General features: G+C 36.7%; 2 protein-coding genes and 1 long non-coding RNA gene across 3 annotated transcripts; 2 read left to right on the forward strand and 1 right to left on the reverse strand.

Annotated features, from left to right (window-relative positions):
• Nucleotides 1–1,077: 1,077 nt before the first annotated feature.
• LOC143450740 (beta-1,3-galactosyltransferase 5-like) lies at nucleotides 1,078–9,471 on the reverse strand. Its single transcript, XM_076951399.1, has 8 exons — nucleotides 9,311–9,471; nucleotides 5,492–5,694; nucleotides 4,884–4,939; nucleotides 4,522–4,722; nucleotides 3,788–3,906; nucleotides 3,605–3,714; nucleotides 2,993–3,434; nucleotides 1,078–2,645 (listed from the first exon to the last, which is right to left on the reverse strand). The coding sequence occupies exons 2-8, from the start codon at nucleotides 5,596–5,598 to the stop codon at nucleotides 2,463–2,465; spliced, it is 1,218 nt and encodes a 405-aa protein (XP_076807514.1). The 5' UTR covers nucleotides 5,599–5,694; nucleotides 9,311–9,471; the 3' UTR covers nucleotides 1,078–2,462.
• Nucleotides 9,472–12,527: 3,056 nt separating this feature from the next.
• Nucleotides 12,528–13,680, forward strand: LOC143450311 (uncharacterized). The gene is made up of 4 exons (XR_013114682.1): nucleotides 12,528–12,733; nucleotides 12,988–13,134; nucleotides 13,293–13,412; nucleotides 13,540–13,680. It is a non-coding gene; the product is annotated as an uncharacterized LOC143450311 (long non-coding RNA).
• A 2,190-nt stretch (nucleotides 13,681–15,870) lies between these two features.
• On the forward strand, nucleotides 15,871–17,085 carry LOC143448416 (large ribosomal subunit protein bL19m-like). The gene has a single exon (XM_076948152.1). It carries the CDS (start codon nucleotides 16,009–16,011, stop codon nucleotides 16,852–16,854), a length of 846 nt encoding a protein of 281 aa, XP_076804267.1. The 5' UTR covers nucleotides 15,871–16,008; the 3' UTR covers nucleotides 16,855–17,085.
• Nucleotides 17,086–17,109: the final 24 nt, after the last annotated feature.

Raw genomic sequence — 17,109 nt, forward strand, 5'->3', positions numbered from 1 at the left:
GTCTTCAAGCTAACAATAATAATTGTTTGTTAACTGGCCCATTATGTGTAAGGTAACTGGTCACGCAATTTCTATTTCACTTCTGCTTCAATAATCCCAACTTATACAGTACTAGTATTTTACGCTCGATGACTTTCTTCACGCAAGCTTGCTGAAAACACAGTATTATAGGTTAAACGCGGCTGATCTACTGACTGCGATAGGCTTGAAAAGCTGCCTCTTTTTCTAAGCTCATATTAATTTTACGACGTTGTAAGCGTGGTATTAATTTCCCAGGCACACACAATAGCGGAATACAATAACTCACTGACAACAAAAGTTTTTGTTCCCATAACCCTCTACGTTCACGCAATAACGTAACCCGCAGAGCGTGCATAGCAAACTTTCTGGTCAGGGCACAACTAACTAACTAACTACTTGTGACCTAATCAGCGCCGCAACAAGCGCTCTGACACTTGAAATTCACTCAAGAAAAACACGACTGATAATATACACTTATACAGTACTTTGCAGTGTGCTCCTCGTTCAAGTAGTTTAAGCAAAACCTAACAATGAAAACCGCAGGATGAACGATTTAAGGTTGCGTAACGTCTCACAACGCAATCTTTTCGCCATCGATTTACTTATTGTTTTGGCATCATCTTAACCTATTTGTGATAACCAAATGTCACCGCCAACTGAATGCCAAAACACACACAAGCTGCAGTCTTGAAACTAATTTCAAAGCCATCACTTAGCTCTTGGCGTTTAAGAAACTCTGCCTTGTTGTCTTTACCACTCAAACAACTTATGACTGAATATGAATTTCACTTCATATGTTTAGGCAAGGTTGACTTGACAAATATACATTGTACTGTGTAAACATAGCTTTCAGTTGATGTAGGTATTGCTTTGGCTTCGATGTCGTTTGTGCTGAATTAAAAACTAATCGGGCTTCAATGATTTTTATTATAGACGAGATTGTTGTGCGTGATTCCTGGTACATCCACCGTTCTATAGGTCGTTCTGTTATATTTTCTCTGAAGCAGACACAGGGTATGTATAACACAAGAACATGGTGCCCTATAACCAATGCTTTAGCTATACTGTTTAAATTATCCAGAAAATCAGTGAAACCTTAGACGTATAGTGAACTTACTGTAAATGCGACTAGCATTAACATACACTGTATGTCATACAGCATTAAAATTAGCGCTAAGATATTGTTGTAATGCGACTAGTAATACAATAGTAGAGAAATAATTAATAGTAACAGCAATAAATGTGAGAAACTATTAGGACAAATGTTTCCTCTGAGTCGTGTAACTTTCTTTTGCTGCAAATCGAACGATATATAAAATAATAATAGTATTATTAACATTGCACCACAGTGAACTTTGAGCACAGTTTTTCACAGAGTTTCGTAACTTATGAAAACGTAAGTTTGAATTCAACCAAGTTTTAATGACAAAATTGACAAAAAATGACAAAATGGAGGGTAGCTGCAAATAATTCTGTAGTTTTATGCATGTTGCGTTTGGAAACAACCAATATACCAGAGGTGGGCAAACTTGTTCAATGAAAGAGTCACTTGCGGAAACCTACAAGCAGCAGCAAGCCGCAAAATCAGTAGCGTTAATACAAATACGGTAAACAATGCATAGATAATGAACAATAATGGATATTACTACTCAGCTAGAAGAGCCGCAAAAAACATGACGGCGTGACGCAGTTTTAATTTTGGAATATTTAATTTTCCCATAGAAAAGGCCTCAGCAGTTTTTTATATGAAGGATTCCTTATAAAACGACGATTTTATCACAGTTGGTTGAAGTCAGGAATGTCCAACCTGCGGCCCGCCTCAGATTTTTGTTCGGCCCGATAGTCATTTTCACTCCAAAAGTAGTATTTTGAACTCTGAATCTTAGCCTAATTAAAATGTACCAGTCAGCTTTTAGGGGCGCAGTAATAGTACAGTGAGGGAGCAACAGGATTATATATAACTATAAGACTCGAAGAATTAAAGCACGCGTTTAGTACTTGGGCAAATTTAATAGGTTCTGCGGCCCATTGAATTATTTCAAGTGACAATGCGGCCCACATATAATAAAAGGTTGGACTTCCCTGGTTTAAACGATGGTTCACGGAAAACAAAATTAATCAGATAAAAATAAATAAATAAATGACTAAGAAGTAAAGTATTCTTGTAAATCAACAATAAGATCCATTGTTATTGCATAAATGATGAATTATACAGTAAGTGACTTGTCATTTTCAATTTTACAACAGACAACGTCGGTAATGCCAAATCTATTTTGTTCAGTTGTGACGTCTAGCGGATAAATGAAATAAAAAGATCTACTTGGAGACGTAATGTTTCTTTCTTAATGTTATTATGCTGTGGTGTAAGTTTCATCAGCATAACCTTAGCAATGTCGCTCCATTACTTTTTAAGTAATCCGGATAAATTTTTAAAACGTTTTTTATATTTGGCACCATCTCGGACCATGAGCTTCTACTTCCCAAGACTGCCAGGTTTCAAGTAACATGTCAGGAACTTTAACTGGAAAAAATCTAATGTTTCCAAACAGATGTCGCACTAACGGCTTCGTCACCCCAGTATTAAAAAACAGTTCCTTGTTGGTTTTAATCGAGTTTGGTGCCGGCTGAAAAATTAAGATATAGAACAAAGCAGATTAATAGTCAACATTTTTCAAACTTAATTACATATCTGGCGTTTATAATTTCAGCCATAGCCAAACAACCTCAATTCTGTGAGTCTTGGTTACACAACCCGCACAAAGAACAACATTTTATGATGGATTCATCAATATCCTACGCTAAATTCGACGTTAATATATTGAGCTAAATAAAATTAAAATGATTCGGAATAACGCCGGGTCCTAACAGCTTTAATTTTACTTCACTACTGGTATAGTGGTAAGCGCAGCTTAAATCCTCTGAAAACCAAACGACTATACAAAACATATACTTTATGAAAGTTTACCCATACCATAATGTTGCAATCGCCTTCATTAAGTTTTCGCCTCATGTAACCAGTTATCCAAACGTCATCCAGATATAAATATGGCGTTTTTCTCGACACCTGAAAAATTCTTCCAGCCATTTCCACCGACATCAAATACATTCCTCCACGGCAATACTTTGGCCAATAACTGTCACTCATTTTTCCATAGGAAATATACCATTTGCTCAAAGGGTTGCGGTCCGGAGGGTCTTTTGCTTGGTAGCTATACACACAAACTATTGGCAGTTGTTCATAGCAAGGTCTTATATTAACGTTCGTGTCTTCTGGTACCAAGAGTGTTTTCATGTACTCAACCAGATTTTCAACATGTACAACCATGTCGTCATCTACAGATGAATAAATCCAATCATGAGTAAGACTGGAAGATGCCCATTGCATGCCAGCGAGAACTTTTTCCGGTACAGTTCTACAAAAGTTAGTCAGTTGCGATTAAGAGTAAAAAGAACTTGTAATAATGAATTAGAGTACAGAGTCAATATTCTGTGTATACAGGTATTATAGTACAACACAGGTATTATAATACAGATTAACATTATATGCACAGATAAGACGGCACATGAAAGAGTTTTTATATACTCTGCAGAATCCTCCATATCCATTTGCAAAATGTCTCCGTGATGAGAACTTTCCTCTTCCAAACTACCACGAAGATTTGGATCTTTTGTTGTCCCCAGGAGAAATACAACCTTTTGAGAAAAATAGCCAAATGAAAGCAAACTCGCCATCACCAAGTTTTCAGTAGATGAGAAAGTAGTCTACCTCCAGTCTTATGACGTCAACTAGCCTCCAGCTTCCCCAGGTTTGTCGAATTACATCTCTTCGGTCACGGTGTTTAGCGCTGCTTTTTACCATTAAAACCATCGACCATTTGGCCAAATCTGTAAATAAAAAAACCGTTGTCTTCAGCATAAAAAGCAAATTGGGTGCCGTGAAAAACAGAACTAACATGATACAAAGTGAACATGATCATGCAACAAAGTAAAGATATAAATTTTAATAGAAGGGTGTGTATAGTCATTTCGAAACTGTATCCGTTGTTTTCAAGCTATCGATCACGTTAATTCAACGTCATCGATTGATGCTGTCAAGGTTTTGTACGCCGGAATACCGTAAGGAGAGTTTGGAAATTAGCGAAAAGTGAACGTTACTCACTTCTGCTCCACCAAGCTTCTTTAATTATTTATGAAAAGAGCAGCTGAAATATAACATTGTGCATTTGAATCTTTTTAGTACAGTGTTGTGAGTTAGCGCCAACAGACGGTGGATTTGAATAAACCTACTACAGCAAATCGTACAATCAGATGTCATTAATCTCTAACGGTTGATGACGTGGAGTAAGTCGAATTTGCTCAAGCCACCTTGTGTGGGCCTAAGCTCAGAATACTGGAAAGAGGCAAATTTCCAAAGTTATACATCAGCTGTTTTTTCATAAATAAGTACTTAAAATTGCGTGCTAGAGCATACAACACAATGAATCTTCCACTCAAAGTTACCCATCCTTTCTTTACAGTTGTGCCGTGGCTCTGATAATGACCATGGCTGCATCAAGAATGTTGCCAATTCCCTTTCTTCGTCAGTCTCAGTCATGTACGTTCCATCCACCACCGTTGTGTCGGCGGTTTTAAGGAATTTGATTGGTCGAAGAGGTGCGCACTTGGTAGATGTATTTTCGTGAGATTCAGAAGCAGGTTTATCTGAATGAAATTTTACCAGTTACTTTAACAAAACAACAAAACGTCGCCGAAACTTTACATCAAGTAACACCAGCTATTTAAGCTACATTGTCTTTTTTATATTCGAAGCAAAACGTTGATTGACAAATGAATAAATTTATTTGAGGTGAGGATTTTCTTACTTTTATTGCTTCTCGCATGTTGTGAGATTTGGTGAGAAAATTCTGGGCAATTTTCCCTGCAATATATAAACAATAGTTAGGTCACGTGTAAAATGAGTTGCCGTTCATAAATGGACTAGGCCACATGTCAGCACTTCACCGCTGTGATTTCCAACTATTTCCTATAGGAATGATGATGCAAAAAATCTCTTTCTGCGGTAGATGTTGGTAGTTAATTAAAGATTTTGCGCGTGTAGCAATCCTGCGCAGCGATTCGTCGACATTTTGAAGAAATCTAGGACTATTGATCAAGTATTTTTGCAGTATAATCCTTACATTCTACATAAATTTTAAATCAGTGAACAAAGTGTTCCAAATAACAATCAGGAGACGTTTAACAATGACGTTCATGCTTTCTTTTTATATTTTCATCTGAACATCACCACAAGCAAATAGTAATAAAGCTGTGAATAAGAGCCTAGTTGTCAGGACAGCCATCTAGAATAGGCCTATTCGGGTCAAGGCATTTGTAAAGATTCTGTCTCGGCAACTTAATCTGTTGTACATGCAATAGCAGGTATAGGCAACATTAGTCGTACAAATTTCTATACTGTTTGCGCATATCTTACCTTAGTAGCGCTCCAGTGTTCCTTCTGCTACCGATCATCAGGTAAAATAGACACATACAAAGCAGAGCAAGTACTGAGTTCCGAAGTTTCCAACGGAATATTGACATTCTATAACTACGGTATCCACTTTTGTGAGTAAGATAATTGTTACGGGATATGTCTAAATGATCAAATCAAGAATCTTAAGTGCAGCATTGGCCAACCTGGAAAAAAGTAGATTTTACATTCAAGATCTATAAGTCTATATAGTCTAGGATCTAGACCAGTGCTTCTCAAACTGGGCCACTTGGCTCACTAAAGGGGGAATTTTTAATTCCAGGGAGGAAATTTTCTCTAGGGAGGAATTGGGGAGGAAAAACTGTATATGAAAAAAACTTTAAATTTTTAATTTTATTTGTAACAGAAAAATCCTCTCGAAGAGGTTGTTTAGATGTCTACAATAGTGCGCGAGGACAAGCTCCTTAACTGCAGTGACTGACGTTATAAACGTGTCTGTTTGGTTCGATATAATGGCTATTGTTTTCTCTTTATTGTTAGTAAGGTACTTATAGAACTAGCTAGTAAGCTAGTGATGAAAAAAAGAGGAACACACGATATTTGCGGAGACCTTCGAGCAAAACTCACACGCTTTTCTCCTCGATTTTCTTTATTAACTTCTCAACATGAGGCTCACGGTTCTCACTAACAATGAGCAACGATTTGTTTGTAAATTTGTTTGGTTATTTTGTGAGAGCGTGCTTTTGCAATTTTGAATTTTACAAATGAATTTTAAAACTTTGAGAACCACTGATCTAGACGCTATATACAGTTGGTGTGAGTTTGTTTGAATTTGTTTAAATAAAATCAAACCAGATTACCAGACTGTTTAGAACCTGTTAATACGAACGATTGGTTAATAACAATGGCTTCCCGTAGTTTCCAAGCTTTATCCACTGTAGCGAATTTAGTAATAAATGCTTGATAGAAACGATCAATAAAGAACTTTCATCCGTTTAAATTTCGTTTTAACATCGTAATTAGGTTGAAACGTGTTTAGTCGCCACAAGTTCTCATAGAAAGTTCGTGTACCCACAACATCTGCAAACCAAACGGCGCAACATGCACATATCTTTTGATTATTTATTTGTCTTTTCTACAACATTGGAAATGTGAAAGGAAGAAAGGAAAATCAACATTAATAAATCGCTGAACAACACGGTATTATGTTTATACCTTGTCATACTTATAAGGAAGAAGTACCTCACGTAGCTGCTAATACGACAGCTATTGAAGTACTGTAAAGCTTAATAATACGTTTATTATCAAGAAAAACTTGAAGCAAAGTTTTGTAACAACACGGTCCTTCATCCCAGGAATGGCATAAGTGAGTGTGTAACAACCAAACTTAACTGATTGTTTCACGTTCACTTTTGCCAAGACTCGAAGCACTAAAAATATCACTAGATGAAAAAGCGACAAGAACAGATGACCAGGAAGACTTAGAAGATTAAGACAATTAAAAGATTGATAGTAAGTGCTATGTGTGCGCACATGCGTTTAAAATGGTAAATTCTACTTTGGTGAATATTATACCTGGTGCTATTGGTATCAATGGCAACGAACTTTTAGAAGTGGTTTTAATTGCTATTTATACCTGTTTTACCATGATGTCGGAATATTAAGCCTGACAGAATTGAAAGCGCGTGCCTTGAAAACTTTTGCTTAAAAGAGAAAAATGGTTTGTACAGCGAAGTGTATTTGAATCGTTTTTATTTTTACTTCGCGTTTTTATTATCAGCTATAGCTGCCATAGTTTACAAATGCGACCTAATCCAAAGCAAATCTAATCTTTTATATCACAGTTCTTTTCAAAAAGGAAACGTGAATAATTTTCAACTTAGTAGTGCTACACATGGTCAATTTCCAGGTGGAGGCGAGGGCTCTCGGTGCAGTCTCCATGTCCATGACATGAGAACACTGCAATCTGGTTATCCCATTTGGAGAATGTTTCCTTTCGTACTTGCAAAATTCGTTTGAAAATTGCCCACAATAGGTCGCCTTTTGAAACGAACCAAAAAAGCATATTTTGACTCAAACGTCTCCAAGAGTACGAGATAAGCAATAAAAGGCCAAATCAATTTTCAACTGCTGTAGAAAAATCAATGGCAGAGGTTACTGTCAGCCATTGTTGGTACAATATACAATGTTTTCTTGACTGTGGGTAATAAGCACTATAAAAAACACAAATCCCAACGACATACTGAGGCAAAGTGTCAATCTTTTACTCCCGTTAATAAGACATAGATAACTGCACTCGTAAAGCTGCAAAGAGTTTTATATTTAGCCTGGACTGAACTATAGTCGAACACTCTCTCTTACTACACGCATCGTCTATCGCTTCACCAGCTATAACCAATCTGAACATGTATTTTTAATTTAAGTTCCACATCTTATCAATTGGAAGCTACGCGTATCGTGACCAAATTTCCGACCAAACAGTTTCTTTTTTTCAACTCAAAGAGCACATAACCACTTCCAAAATCCAAATAGTATGTATTAGCATCAGTGTTGTAATGACTCGAGTCACAGCTTGAAATGACTTAATTTGACTCGAGTCTCGGGAAAGTAACTTGATGCAAGTCATTAAATCTTAGTTGTTAGTTTATTGATCAAGTGAATTACAAAAATTTTATTTCTTTGTGAACGATCGGGTAAACGTAAAGTCACCGATACTTTTATCTGATGCCATCTCACCAAGGGTGTTTAGTTGTTTATGTTTTATTTTTGGCGATCAAAAAATGCACCGTTATGACACACACCCTACATCCGTGTGTAGTGCAATGCTGGAGCTTGCAAAACAAGGGATAGCAACGTTGCAGCCATTTTATCAGTAGTACGGTCTGGGACTCTGAGTAGTCTATGACGCGTTCGATAAACTTTCATTCATTCATTCATAGATATAGGGGGTTAGGTCAGTAGGTGAGGGAAGTGGACATGCTAATAGTTGATATTAGTTATTTGGGGTTTAATTAAACTGAGTTTTAGATTACAAGGTAGATTTAGGTTTTTTTATAATAACGTTTTACGTAAGGTTAATGTTAGGCGGTAATATTGCCTTTTTCTCTGAACGACTTGATTTGACTTGCATTATATTTTAGCATGTCTTGACTCGACTTGATCAAATTAGTAATTTGACTGGACTTGACTTAAGTCAACTTCCCAAATGACTTGACTTGACTCGAGTCTTAAAAAATGACTTGGTCACAGCACTGATTAGCATTGATTATTTTATTTAAACTAGTCCGAAAAAAGGGCTGGCTATTTATGACGTACAATTTTGAAACACCATAAATCGCTTTTTGATTAAATACAGCAGTTTGCAAGGATCACTCAAATTTCCTGCTAAATATAGCTTGCCCTCCTTGGAACTATAAGCGTACCTCGTCATACTAAGATCTGTAACGTATTTCCTTTCACAAGCTATCTTGAATCTATTGATGTGCATCCAATGACAGTTTAAGCTCGCAACGTTTAAGCATGGTTTGAACCTATATTATACGTATAGTTTCGTCTTGTAATCGACGTTTGACCTTATACTGCGAAACATTTAGCCATACAGTGGAAAAAAGCTGGTAACTCTGATAAGAATACACCGTTTCGTGCATGTGACAAGAAATAAGTAGGCTATGGTTAAAGCATTGCTTATAGTGCGAAACGGAAGAATCTTGCGCTGACGAAGCTAATAAAACTCAGAGTTGGTGTATATATAATGGCAATGTTTTAATGCAAACGATCACAAAATGCCCATTTCAGCATTTTCAAGCTATGTTTCATACGCACCTTTATAGCTATTCTTTTTCTCATGGTCTCCTTCCGAAAGGTGATAGGTCATTCGCTCAGGGCTCCAGCGGGAAACTTACAATTTCTGTCTTCACCTCAAGCCCTCGGTGTTATTCATAATAGTAAAATTCAAATCATGTTATGCGAAAAAACAATGTTGATTTTATCATTTTGCGGACAGTTTTAAATGAGACGCAGGTACTGTAGATTACTGGCGTTTCACTCTCACTAGTTTTTTGAGGAGCTCCAAGACAATGGCCGTGCTAATGAGCTCATTGCGGTTATTCGCATTAGAACAGTCTTCAAAAAACTGTTAGTTCTTTCAACTGTGGCACGTTAACCGACTGAAAGGTTGCTTGAAAATCACCAGTCATTCATAACCTATTCCACACGACTGTTTCTTATAAACAACGCATATTTGGTAACGAATACACTAAACTTGGCAAATTGTTACACCTAAAGCCGCACATAAACACAAAAACTTTCGACCTTGATACCTAAAATACATTTTCAGTCTGCAGTTAATTCAACACGTGGAATCTTTCATAACTGCAATGAAGTCATATATGGTACTTGAAGCGAACTACTTAAAACTTAAAACAATGATTCATGATTCAAGCTGGATAATGTGCTGGTGGCTGCTTTATTACGTGCTTATTATTTGGCAAGTTCGTGTATTAGGCCTCATATGCAAAATATTTCAACGTTATCTCTTATAACTTTAAATCAAGTACACTTGGTAGCAATTTCCCGGCTATGGTGGTTTAAATGCCCAACTAACATTTTGTAATTCCGTATGAGTCCCAGTCGAATGGTAAGTGTGATGAAAAATCAAATAGCTGATGGCTGCGATGAACGCTTATTTTAGCCAAAATATGTTGTATCTATTAGGCTACACCGTTCAAGGTGAAGTTGGTCAGTTGAATACAATTTCCTTATTCTATTGATGGTTCACAAAACTCCATCAAAAGAATATTGGATCATCTCGGCAACAAAACCACAAATAAGATCGTCACCGAATGGAATAACGCCAAGATCGTATTTACTGAGTTAGTTATAGAAAAGGTAATATGTAAACATCTTATTGATGGAAATATATTGACCATTTTTAATCAAATTCGTTACTGATTCTGTATTTTGCTGTTGAAAAAAAAAAACGCGTCCTATATTCCAGGCTGAAAGCGACATGGTGAGCCTATTACTGCATGCAGGGTGTAACAGTGGTGTTGTATTTGATCTAGCCACCAGGTTACAAGTAGCAGCACGTGATTGATCGTTAGCACTGGGTAATGTCTGTTAGTGTCAACCATAAATATTTATTTTCAAACATCAAAATTAGACATCTATGGTCTAAACTGCCAATCATACTGTGAATACCCTTCACACCCAGAAAGTCTGTTGTCATTGGCCTATTTAGAGTTGCGTCAGGTTGAGGGTAAGCCAATTTTTTTGAAAACTGGTTTTAAAATTGCGGCGTTTGCCCAGACAATTCAAAATGCGCATAGCCCAAAATTTTGCGCTTTTATGCTTTAAAAACCGCTTCAAACGCCTCGAAACGAAATATATTCTTATCTTACCGTAATCCATACAGTAGCTGCAAAAGCCACAAAAAAATGGTTATAGCCGATAAGCAGTCGCAAACAAGAGCATGCGATCAAAGGGAAGAAAGAAACGAAGACTAAAGAACGTCTACGGGTTCGAGATAGGAACCATGGCTCAATGGTACAGGGCCTCAAGAAAGACGCCAGAAAACTTGGGGAACCTACGGAGGCCTGGTTGGAAATACGGATGGGCTAGCCAACAAAAAGTAGCTAGCTATAACTATAATATCAGTTTATCGAATTTTGAGAGTCGTAAACCGAAGAATATATAATGAACATTTGCAATGGGCTGACTTTACTATAACAACGCAAATCATGACGGGTATACATTTAAAGTACTGTACTAATACTGCATGATTTGTTTTTAACCAAAATTGAAACATGTAGAGAAAAAGTGGACGATATGCATAGATTGGACTAACTATCGCTGTGAACTGAGGATCATCGGGAAAGGTTTCCTTACCTTGACAAAATATCACAACTGCTCTTAACCATCCATTGCTGTATTGATGAAAGTGCTTTCCCTTTTTGATGACTTAATTGTTGCACCTACAACCAATTTGAATTCCCCTATGCTTTAATATCAATACACTAGTTTCTAATATCTACAGTAGTAGCCTACAGCTGCATGTATGAGAGCTTCTACCAATTAGAAGAGGAAAAAGGTCATTATAAAATAAACGTAAAAACGCTACAGAAGGTATCCTATATGGTATAGACATAAGTCAGGAAGTCGTAGGTTACAAATTACTTAGAATTTTTGATACGTTTAGAGATGCTTTATATCATGTGATGTGAGTAATACTTTATCTTGAGCGAAACAAGTATTTTAGACGGGGGGGGGGGTCAAAAAGCCCCTCATGTGTATTTTGAGTGTTTCTGGCACTCGTGTAGAATAGAGTTAAGGTGTGTAATTTTGCACTTGTATTGTACAATAGTTTCTAGTTTGACTAATAACAACATTTAACGTTTTTACAACATTCAACATCACCACCTGTTGTTCCAGAAATGCCAAACACCCAGGAAATAAGGTATATATTATTCTTGATATTGCTGTTATTATAAATTTTATGTAATGCTTTAAAACAGATATGGGCTACGTATGAAAGTTACCAATCTTCACATTAATATTAAAGGTGAAAAAATGAAAGTATTTTATCTTCGAAATTTAGAGGTGATAAGCTATGCTACCAATTTTTTTGTTTTGGCAGTGCAAATACTTCTTTTACAACACCGATCTTAGTGTCAAGGTATATAACTTTGATATGCAAGGTTATTAGTACTGTACTAACTGCAATCTTTGTTTTGTGGTGCCCATATCAGAGCATTATAATATGTGTATTTCACTAAATGCAGCATTTGATACTAACAATATACACTTCATGTTTTTTGCAGTTCTGTGACTTCTCAACAAACTGATAAATAGGCAAGTGCTTCACATCAATTGCTCACATAATGATACGTTTAAGTTGTACTGAACTAAATAAATTTTCATGGAAAAACTACATGTAAAATGGAGTAAAGTAAAAGTTTTTTTGTAAAATACTTTGGTGGGGTACCAATTATCATATGTCACAAGCTCTTGGTAATGTTGTGCAAATATTTTAACAGTGATAGACAATCTACTATTCTTTTACTGGAAAGAATTTGGGGGCAAGTAAAACAAAGCACTCTAATGCTCCAGTCTCTTCATCGCCGATTTGTTGAAGGGCATATACCATCAACTTCTTCGTTGGAAGACTTCAACTTGCCGATTGGTTCATTTGAGGATTTTGATAGGGTGGAACCACTGCTGGCAGAGAAATCACAAGCGAGTGTTCTTGTAAGTGCAATATTTAGGTTAATATCCAAGTTACTGATAATAATAATACGAATATCGAATATTTTCATCTCTATAATCTAATTGCTATGGGGAACTACCCTGACATTTTTTCACTTACAGCTTCCATGTAAAAGCATGGCTATAAAACAGTAATTACTTGAATGGTCACAATAATTTATACCCTTGTAACCAGTAACATAATGCCACCAAACAACTGATTCTTATAAGGATTTTTTTATTGATTTCCTATCTAGCGACAATCGGTGGCATAACTGCGGAAGTTGTTATCAGCATGATGCTGAGCAAATTGTTGACATTTGAACTGGCAACCAGTTTTAATTGGATGGGAAAGGGTCACAAAAGAGGAATGCATTCATCACAACTCGCAAAAGCTGTTATAGGTGAATAAGTCAAAATTGATTTTGCCAAGTCCCGTTTTGATTTTTTAGGTTGCTTACTGCTTCATTGTTTTAAGATGTATTGTGAGTGTTATTTACTATTATCTATCGATGATGTTTACTCCGATATTTAGTTTATAGCCTATGTTATTATACTTTAGATGCTGTCAAGAAATCTGGTATCAAGGAAGCAGAGAGTATCTGCGATGTCAAGAAATGTTAAAAATGCTAGTGATAGGGAAGGGGGAAGTCGAAAAAGAATGAAGAATAGCCTAAGTTTGGTAAGCTGTGTGGCATAAGTGCGTGATGTTCATATCATGTATTGCAGAGCGTTTAACTTTTGCGTTTTTAATTTTGTGGATAGTAAAGAAACATATTGCAATAATTTTGATTACAAAAATATTTTAGATAAAGAACGGAAAGATGAAGACAGACAAGTCTATTTTATGAATTTCGATTCATCTGCGTCAAGTGATGATAGCGATATTTTGCAGTAAAATATTGTGTTTGCTGTTTCAAATTTGAAAAAATAAACTTTTGCTCAAATGCATAAAAACGCTGTGTGTTAGTGATTGTTGGTAGGCCCAACGTCGGCTCGTGGGAGACCGTAGTTAGCGCGCCAACCTAGGTCCGACAAAGATTTTGTTGCTCTCTACCCGACGTAGGCCCGCTGGACAAAAAGGCGTTGGCCCTTTTGCGATTATATCGGTAGTGGGCCGCCAGAAGCAAGCTAAAGGCCCGACTTTGGCCCTCGAGCGACGTGCTATCTGGGTGTAGTCTCTAGTGCAGGGGTTCACAACTGTTCAAGTTAATTTTATTGCATCACAATTTATTTCTGAAATCAGAATTTTAGTGTGAAGGTTTTAATTAGAAATTAGCAGTAAACACTCAAGTGGCCCGCGCAATCATTCGTAAATTGCAGGTGGCCCTTTGGCCAAAAAGGTTGGACACCCCTGGTGTAGGCTATGTAAGGAAATTTTGATCTTGTTCTAGATTTGAGTTTACTCTGTTGATAAGTTCATATTAACAAGCTACGCGCTCCCTTAAACTATAATCGAGCCAGCTTCTTCACTTCGGGATGACGACTGGGATTTGTGAAATCGGCTGATCATATATCGTCCAATAAACGTTAGTAAAATAAAGTAAAACGAAAAAGAAAGCTTGTGGCGCATATCATAGAAATGTGGCTTGTTATGGAGATGTGGCGCAATGCTGAAGTAGGCTACTATCCATTTGGTAACTTATCCGGTGTTGGCGGTGTTAGGTATTTATTATTTGATAATTAATAAAGGATTGAAAGAAATTAAACTACGCTCCTCCTTATGCGCTACGCTTCTCGCTTTGTTCCGATCTATTATTGTTATTGTATGTATTTTTATATGAGCATTTTTCCGCTTCATTTTGTTGCAACAAAATTCGCAGTTAGGGTTGGCTTCTGGCCAATACGAAAGATGGGCCTCTGCTACTTAACACCAAAACAAAAGTAACAACCTAGCTATTATTTTGCGCAAATCACTGTGTTATTTCACAAGTTGTTCTCAAAAAAGAATGTTTAATGAAAGCGTAGTATAGCGCAACGAAAGACATTATACGCTATATGAGTACGTTGTTGTCTTGTTGAGCTGTTCTTGATCCACGGCTGTGGCTAACTTGATATTATATAATTGGCTAATAACATGTGCCGAAGCACAGAGAGCTAGCCTATCAACAAACTTTGACTAGTTTCGTTTCTTCTTCCAGCCGCAACAACGCAAATACGATACTAGGCTAGTTGCAGCAATATCCAAACAATCCAACATGCAGATTTGGTAGCCTACTTTTTTTCAAATCAGTCAAAGGGTTTTATTACTTCTATAGGCCTAGAACCTAGGCCATAAATACCAGAGTCACCAAACCCAAGTGCTACCACAGTCATTCGTAACCAAATGATCAGACTCAAGTGCAAGTCAAGTCATTTACCGTTTAAGGCCCCAGTCGAGCCTTGTTAAAGAAATGACTTGAGTTGTTTGGCAAATAAAACTCAAGTCAAGTCAACCGCCATATGTATGATTAGTGTGGCAACAATTACCACCGAGTATTTGAGTGTAATATACAAGTGCACTACCACAGGATGCTTTTGTATACTATAGACCCCAGCTACTCAAATTGTGACATCATCTGGTTGTGTCAAAATTTTACTCATCACGCACTCCTGCCAAGTTTATAATAAATAAACAAAGAATTGTGGCGTCCGTGGATGTCATCACGCCAAAATTTGTATGTTTGTATGCACAATTTCTCGTCAAAAACCGCCATACTTTTCAGTCAGGGTCAATCGATATCAGTAAGCTAAGCCATACAAAAACAAAAACACTGTTTTTGTCAACAACAAACGTTTGAAGTGATTGAAATATTACTTCCCTTTTTGCAGTTTCGAATGCGCTGTACAAGTGTACAGACACAAACTTTATTTCAAATTACAATTTAATAATTTGAACGAAAGATAAAATCGTTTTACTGTCATATGAAGTCTAATCAAGACGGATCAACTTGAATCAAGTCAAGTCTTTTTATTCATTTTCTAGAAAGGAATTTGAGTCGTTGCAAAAAGTGACTCAAATGTGTTCGACTTGATTCATTACAACTCTGCCAATTTTTGCAGATTCTATACCATATCGATAAGCATTCCATGATGGTAGCATCGGGCGCTAGACTAGTTATAAGTTCCCTTCCACTTAAACATCGTTATTAAGTCTTTAACTGTTTTATAAGTAACTTTGTTTTATGTTCAGCAACTTTTACCAATAGTTAAATGTTCTAACCTTGTTAATTGGCAGAAGCTTTGTTATTGACGAAGTTGTCAGTTAGTGGAAAACTCTACTTGTCTATTGGCAGAACATGAATATGTCACTTCTTCGAGTAATTCGTAGATTGCAGTCATCGTTTGTTGCACCTCAAAGACCCACATTAATATCAACTGATGCTGAGAAGCCCAACGTTGAAGGCAGAGAAGATGCTAATCTTTTTAGCTTCGAGTATATTCCACCTCAAGTTCAACCGGAATGGCATAGAAATAAACTAAAATATAGATTGGAGCGGATGGACTGCCTTAGGAGGCGGCAGGCAATTGATATTCCTGAATTCTATCCTGGAAGTATTTTAGCGGTTACAGTTGCAGATAATTATGCTCCGGGAAAGTCTATGAGATTTGCCGGACGTTGCTTGTATAAGGACGGTTTTGGCCTTGGCTGCAAGTTTGTTTTGAGAAATGTAATAGATAATGAGGGAGTTGAGAAAATGTATCACTTATTTGCTCCATATATTCAAAAAGTTGAATTGCTTCGGTTGGAAAAGTGGATTGATACAGACCTTCGATTTTTGCGTGATGCTGCAGACCAGTCAATATGCGAAATCGATCCAAACATGCAAGCAGAGTCCCCGTTACCCAAGACTGAAGAATTGCCTGTCTACAAGGGGAAAATACGTTTGCGAGAAATTGCAATGTGGGAGTTTCTTTATCACAAACAGTGGCCACGGCCTTATAACGCTTATCTAGAGGAACATTTTATAGAAGAAGAATTGATTGAACGAGAGAAGATCCACTGGCAAACTCAATCACACTTGAAATATGACATATGCAAACACTATGACGTGACAAAGATAAAGGCAGAAATTATGGACGAAATGAAAGATAACAGACATAGAGTTGATGTTGCTGACAAGAAGATTACGGCGGATGCCTAAACTTTCATATTTTATCGTGCTTTGTTTGTAAATTTACATGTTGTATTAAATGATGTGAACATAAAACATTTTATTGAAGATCACCATGTAAAAGTTTTGAAGCATGTACAATGAAACTTTATCTCCTTCAACTTACCCAGTTAATTCACTGTCCAGTTTCCGCATGGTCAGTTTTCTTTAAACTAGTTTGGTAACGGCAAGTGAAGTTCAATATTTCATTACATTTTTAGATATTTTGAACATTGTAATAAATAA

This window comes from Clavelina lepadiformis, chromosome 3 (assembly GCF_947623445.1).
Source record: "Clavelina lepadiformis chromosome 3, kaClaLepa1.1, whole genome shotgun sequence".
Taxonomy (NCBI): domain Eukaryota; kingdom Metazoa; phylum Chordata; class Ascidiacea; order Aplousobranchia; family Clavelinidae; genus Clavelina; species Clavelina lepadiformis.